Raw genomic sequence first — 7,075 nt, 5'->3', positions numbered from 1 at the left:
TCGGTGCAGCTCGTGGGTGGGCGGCGCCCCTCGCCCGGGCCACGGGGGGTGGCGAGGGAGGACGAGGGGCCCGATGCCCAGCGGGAGGGGAGCATGGCCGCCGGCAGGAGCGGGGGAAATCCGCCCCCGGAGGGAGGCAAGGGGGGTCTCCCACCAGCTGCTGGGAGCGGGCTGAGGAAGGGAGAGCGCTTTGCCTCTGGGAGCCTGGCTCACACCCAGAGCTCTTTACTATCCGGGTCCTCGCAGTGCATGGCTTCGCCTTCCCCCCAGTAGGCACCTGCGTTACTGCAACTGTGACCCTCTGGTGAGTGTCTGTTACAGGCTCCCCCCATCTGTGCCAGTCCACAGAGACTAGGAGTCATTGCAGCCAGAGCTGGCGCTAGGCATAAGCAGGCTAAGCAACTGCTTAGGGCCCTGAGCAGCTCAAGCACCTGCCCCCCACCTCCTATTAATTATTAGTATGTGGGGTGGGGGGATATGCTCGTTTAGGGCCCCCAGTGGGCTCGGATCGGCACTGCACAGCTCAGGTGCAATGGTTGCTCTGTAGCTCACGCTGCAGTTGCACATGCTTTATAGCTGTGCAGGCCAATGGTTCAGTCCCCAGTGTATCAGCCAAGAGGGAAGCGGACACACAACATTAAGGATGTGATTTTGAATTAATGACTCCTAGAAGGGGGCACAACTTCTGCAGGCGCCCGTGCGTCTCACATGGCAGAGGACGGAGCGAGATTGAAAGCAGTAAGAGCAGGTTCCCTCCTGTTCTCAGTACAAGTTAAAAAGCCAGGAGGAAAAACTTCCCCTGATGTGGACTTCCCCTGATGTGGAAAACTTCTTCAGCACTATGGGGCAGTCTTACCCCAGGACACGAATAGACACTGAGGATCAACCCCCAAATACAATGTGAAGCCTCATTCTGGGCAGATTGTGCCCACCTCAGAGGGTCTCTCAAGGCATCTGTCCCTTTGTGATCCTCTTGGGGAATTCTCATTGACTTGTGATCCTAATACAATAGTGAATTTGGGCCACATGTCCCCAGCATTACAGCTTCCACTTGGGATGGGGTTGGGTCACTCGGCACATTTTCACAGCTGCACCTTTGAGATGTCTTTCATCCTGCCAACCACAGTGATTGCTTAGGACAACATCTCAGGACAGGCTATGGCCAGAGATGCCAACGGGTTAAATTCTACTCCCTGTAAATTGAGGAACAAGAGGTTGGAATAAATGATACCCCGTAAATTCCCCATGAATTCAGGCCATGGAAAGACCAAACAAGCGAACCTGAATCACTCTCAGAGCCACTCACTGTCTCAGAAGCTTCTTGACAATAAGCCCAGCGGCTGCACTGCTCGTTGTGCCCAGAAGCTGAGAGCAGAGAAGCGGTGAGAAGCATACGGCAGCGGTGAGTGCTCCCAAGTGAATCCGAGTGCCAGGAATTAAATGGGGGTGGGAGGCCGTGAAAAAAGCAGGAGGTGGCTGGGACTTCAAAGGGGGATTTGCTTGTAAATGGGAGAAAATCTGTCCTACTAGATTATAATAAATTATTATACTTAAAATGTATCCCAAAAGGCACCTTGCTGAAACAGAATTCAATCATAAAGCACCAGGTAACAGCATCCCTGAGGGCTAGAATAAGGTACCATTCAGTGCACGAAAGACTCAGGCCCTACCAGCATCTCTGGCGAGATGCAGGGCCATTCAGAGCACGTTAGTGGAGGTGTGGGCAGAGGTCTGCTGGCAAGAGAGGGGTTTTTTTTGCTAGCTTGCCTATGTCTGATTAATTTCCTGGGTAGTTTTCACCTGGGCTATGATCCTGAGTCCACTGAAATTGATGGCAAAACATCCACTGATTTCTAGGGGACCTGGATTTCACCCATGACTTTTAGAGCAGTGACAAGACCACATGCCCATCCTAAGATGTTCCATTCGGTAGTGACCGTATCACGCTGACTGAGATAAAGAGTAGCTTCTGTGCCCAGTGTCAACACAGAGCCTAAACCTGTAGGGTCTCCAGGACCAATTCAGTGCTAGCCTTTGGAATACCATCTCCTCCCAACTGGAGCGGCACCTGTGCATAACTCTTCCACAGAAATGTGCTCCTTCCTGGAGGCAGGCATGCCAAACTCGTGAAAAAAACACAGAAATTGGACTTGTTTTTGGCTTAATTGGCTTGTGGGTTGCTTGTTGGCTAGTTGTTGGTTTGTTGCTTGTAGCTTGTTGCTTCTTTTTTTGGACCGGCTCCTGGCAAGCAGGGGCAAGGTGGGGAGAGAGTCATGGGTGCATAGCGGGCCCACCACAGTCCTAGACTGCACGCCGGGGGATCTAGTCACATAGAGTGTTGGGGTTCTTAGGGATTGGCCTGTTTGGCCTTGTTTTGAGATGGGATTCGCTTGATTTCTGCTTATTGTGAAAGTCAGGGTGCTTATTTACCGCGTGAAAGTTGGCAACTGTGCTTGAAGGGAAATAGAGACTTTTTGTGCGTGGCTTTCTTCTTTTTTGCTGCTTTCAGAGTAGCAGCCGTGTTAGTCTGTATTCGCAAAAAGAACAGGAGGACTTGTGGCACCTTAGAGACTAACCAATTTATTTGAGCATAAGCTTTTGTGAGCTACAGCTCACTTCATCGGATGCATTCAGTGGCTGAACTGTTGCCAACTGTGTCCACATATCTATTCAGGGGACATCATCATAGGGCCTAATCACATCAGTCACACTATCCGAGGCTCGTTCACCTGCACATCTACCAATGTGACTTATGCCATCATGTGCCAGCAATGCCCCTCTGCCATGTACATTGGTCAAACTGGACAGTCTCTATGTAAAAGAATAAATGGACACAAATCAGATGTCAAGAATTATAACATTCAAAAACCAGTTGGAGAACAGTTCACTCTCTTTGGTCACTCGATTACAGACCTAAAAGTTGCAATTCTTCAACAAAAAAACTTCAAAAACAGACTCCAACGAGAGACTGCTGAATTGGAATTAATTTGCAAACTGGATACAATTAACTTAGGCTTGAATAGAGACTGGGAGTGGATGTGTCATTACACAAAGTAAAACTATTTTCCCATGTTTATCCCCCCCCCCCCGCTGTTCCTCAGACTTTCTTGTCAACTGCTGGAAATGGCCCATCTTGATTATCACTACAAAAGGTTCTCCCCACTCCCCCTCCCCCCCCTTCTCTCCTGTTGGTAATAGCTCACCTTAAGTGATCACTCTCTTGTTACAGTGTGTATGGTGACACCCATTGTTTCATGTTCTCTGTGTATATAAATCTCCCCACTGTATTTTCCACTGAATGCATCCGATGAAGTGAGCTGTAGCTCACAAAAGCTTATGCTCAAATAAATTTGTTAGTCTCTAAGGTGCCAAGAGTCCTCCTTTTCTTTTTTGCTGTTAGAGAAGAAAAGCATCCCGGTGCGATTCTCCCTGTGAGTTGGGTATTGTGCTTTCTAGGCATTCTGGAGTCTTTGCATCAATTATTTTTGTCTTGATGGATTTCAGAGTTTCCATTTATAGTAGTGGGACTCTGAGGTGTGCTCCCATGGCGGCTGAGCTTACGCCTGAATATCTTACTTTAACTGCTGGACAAAATCAGGCACCAGATACAGGGCTCATTTAGGACCAGTTTCCGCCCTCTGATATTCACACACAGCTGTTCCCTACTCCTAGCTGTGGCACTGTCTTGCTGGGATCTGGGCCAAGGTACTTAAATGCCTTATGCCTCACTTTCCCCATCCGTAACATAGGTCTGCCTTTGTAAACTGTTGTTGAGAATCTCAGATGAAAAGCTCTAGATAAGTATTGTCAATACTAAATGTTAGTTATTTCCCAGATTCAGGGTCTTATGGGTTTTTGGTGCGCTGTTGTTGCAAAGATTCTCACCTCACACTGATTGCCCGGCAACTGCCAGTGATGCAAATAATAGCAGAAGTGTGCTTGTCTAGTTTCAGGAGCCCAGATGGTGATGGAGAACATCTCTTCCTCTTCACTGTTCTCGACCAGCTCCACCACTCAGCATGAAAACTCCACTATGTCCAATTACTTCTCTGGCCTCCAAAAGAGCATGCATATCCTTTCCATGGTGGTCTACAGCATTGCGTGTCTGCTGGGGGTGACAGGCAATGGCCTTGTCATCTGGATCGCTGGCTTCAAGATGAAGAAGACAGTTAATGCCGTGTGGTTTCTAAACCTGGCTGTTGCCGATTTCATCTTCACCTTTTTTCTGCCCTTCAGCATTGCCTACACTGCCCTGGGCTTTCACTGGCCATTTGGGAAGCTCCTGTGCAAATTGAACAGCACCATTGCCTTCCTCAACATGTTTGCTAGCGTCTTCCTCCTAATGGTGATCAGCATAGACCGATGCATTTCGGTGATCTGCCCTGTGTGGTCTCGTAACCACCGGACACCAAAGTTGGCTTCCAACATTGCCCTGGTCACATGGGTCCTAGCCTTCATCATCAGCTCTCCGTATCTTGTTTTTCGAGACACTGCTACTAATTCGAAGAACGTCACCAGCTGTTACAATAACTTTGCCCTGTCTGATGACTATAAATCTGAGGCGACACGTCGGCTGTGGAAAATGAGGCACAAAGCTATGATCGTAACCAGATTCTTATGTGGGTTCCTCATTCCCTTCACCGTGATCGTCGTCTGCTACAGCATCATTGCTGTCAGGATGAAAAGGAGCCATCTAGCCAGATCCACTAAGCCTTTCAGGATCATTGTTGCTGTCACAGTGTCGTTTTTCCTCTGCTATTTTCCGTACCATGTCTTCTGCTTGCTTGAAATGTCTAAAAACTCTTCCAATCAGGAGCTGAAAATGGCCCTTTACATAGGGATCCCCTTGGTTTCCAGTCTTGCCTTCTTCAACAGCTGTATCAACCCCATCCTCTATGTCTTTGTGGGGCAGGACTTCAAGGAGAAGTTCCGACAGTCCATTCTCTCTGCCTTCGAGGGGGCCTTCAGTGAGGACTCCATCCTGAACACCCTGGCCAGCAAGAGAAAATCCAGAGCCACTTCTGAAGCAGAAATTCCAGGGGTTTAATCAGTAGCTAATGGCCCAAATTTTAGTGTTAAGTTACAGGAGACCCAGTTCTGTCCTCTGCCCGTGCAGTTCCCGTGGATTTCAGTCAGAGTCGTATTGTGTCACTGAAGGCAGAAATGGGCTCTGGGTGGTAAAGAAGTGTGATTTGCTCCAGTTTGGATGTGCAAAACCCAGGGTGACTTACACACCAAGGAGGTGAAACAGCTGGATGGAGCGGGGCTGTAGAATGAAAAGCAACTGACAGAGGGTTGTTAAATAAAGTAGCAGCTCCCTGCCATGTACACTTTACACTCTATTTGTTGCTTTTCCTGCTATTTCTGCCTTTTTCATTTCCCTCAGTGTAAGTCACACTCATTTTGACACACCCACGGAGGACCAGATCAGTGCAAGTTACTCTGTTTGTGCCATTCTGCTCATTTTTAACTTGAAACATAAGCACTGAATGTGGCCCAGAGAATTTAATGCCAGCCGGGTTATACCCAGTCTGCACTTGGCCCGTTATTTCGAGATGTAGCTTGTCTGTTTTATTGCCCTGCCTTGACTGATACCCGCTGCAGCGTTCCCTTGGAAAAAACCTAATATGTGCTTAGCAAAACGTGTTCCACAATATCCATGTTTAAAAGATTAAGATGCCATTTCAGGTTTCCTTTACTAGCAGTCAGACCGTACCAGTAATCAGTTCAGCGTTGCTCACCTTCTGTATAAACATCCAGAACCCGAAGAGCAAACCCTTTAGGCCTAATGGCTTGTGCACTACGTTATTTTGTTGATCCGCTGACAGGTCTCCCGGCACCTTCCTTATCTTTCTAGGGTTCCCCATAAAGAAATATTAGGATCCTCTCCACAGTGACTCATTTAACAAATGTCTTCTCTCCAGGGTAACCTCAGGGGTCACCTTGTGGATTCTGATGCAACACACCCAGGGCCAAACCCCACTTATATTTACAGCTGTGTAGCCTCATTGACTTCACCTGACTTCCATCAGGTGGCAGGAGCATAGCTGTAGCAGTTGCCATGTGTGCTGCAAACTGCTCTTTGCGGAGGTCCCAAAATGCTTGAGCACCACTAAATGGCAACATGGTGCATTGCTGCTCCTATATATATATATATATATATATGTGCACACACAAGAGGAGAAAGGGGGAAGCTATTCTGATAAATCCTGATTACAAATAAGTTAGACCAGCAGATGTGAAGATCCTTTTTCATGTCTGGTGCACTGGTCCTAGTGAACGAGAGGCTTAGGAGAAAATAATCTGCTCAGCAAAAAGGTGGCTGGAAGACACTGTAGGATCCACAAGGGTTATTGATCCTCTTCACATTGTGTCCTTATCCTCGTTGATGCTATTGTGTATGGGGCATGCTCCAAAATGTACTGAAGTCGATAGAAAGGCTTCCCTTGCCTTCAGTGGGTGTAATGACAGCATAACTTTACTCCCAGGAGTAATCCCTTTTGAGTTAATGGGACAACTCATGTGAGTAAGGTGATGTGTTTTTGCAGGATCAGGACTCTAGGTAGTAAAACTATATAATTTCCTCCCACTATATACTGGGACATGGACTAATAGCTGTGCCCTGTTACTCAAGTTTGATATAAAATACACATTTTTCTGACTGGCAGCTCTCAATGTTTGACATTTTACTGTCTCTCAAATAGCTGAGACCTGACAGTTTGTACTTCACGTAATGAATGTTAAAAATCAATAAAAACATTTCAAAACACACAGCCTGTGGATCTAATTACTGCTGTGTCACCGTGTGCTAAAATACATGGAAATACTCAATGATCACAACTGACCGTGCTAGTTCCCCTGGGGCAATGGGACAACTAACTAAAGCAGCCAAACAATCCGGAATTCAGAGACCACTGGAGTTAGGGCCAAAACTGAAGTAAATGGGGCTCCAGCCTGGGCTCAGGGATCTGTGCATGTGGATCCAATTGCAAGACTGGGTTCCTACCTTATGAGTCGATCTCAGTGCTTTTAATAAATTGGAAAACCAGTTGGTTGAGAATGACGAAATAATACC

The 7,075-nt window shown here is 47.4% G+C and overlaps 1 protein-coding gene across 2 annotated transcripts; it reads left to right on the top strand.

The window, feature by feature from the left end:
- The first annotated feature begins 85 nt into the window (after positions 1 to 85).
- On the top strand, positions 86 to 6,630 carry LOC141994752 (chemerin-like receptor 1). 2 transcript variants are annotated; one of them, XM_074965070.1, is made up of 2 exons: positions 86 to 304; positions 3,948 to 6,630. In XM_074965070.1, the coding sequence occupies exon 2, from the start codon at positions 3,962 to 3,964 to the stop codon at positions 5,045 to 5,047; it is 1,086 nt and encodes a 361-aa protein (XP_074821171.1). In that variant the 5' UTR covers positions 86 to 304; positions 3,948 to 3,961; the 3' UTR covers positions 5,048 to 6,630. The 2 variants fall into 2 exon arrangements, with proteins under 2 accessions (XP_074821171.1, XP_074821170.1); XM_074965069.1 differs by lacking the exon at positions 86 to 304 and adding an exon at positions 1,288 to 1,402.
- Positions 6,631 to 7,075: the final 445 nt, after the last annotated feature.

The sequence above is a fragment of the Natator depressus genome, chromosome 10 (genome assembly GCF_965152275.1).
Source record: "Natator depressus isolate rNatDep1 chromosome 10, rNatDep2.hap1, whole genome shotgun sequence".
In the NCBI taxonomy this organism is placed as follows: Eukaryota; Metazoa; Chordata; order Testudines; family Cheloniidae; genus Natator; species Natator depressus.
This window is presented reverse-complemented; position numbering and strand designations above follow the sequence as displayed.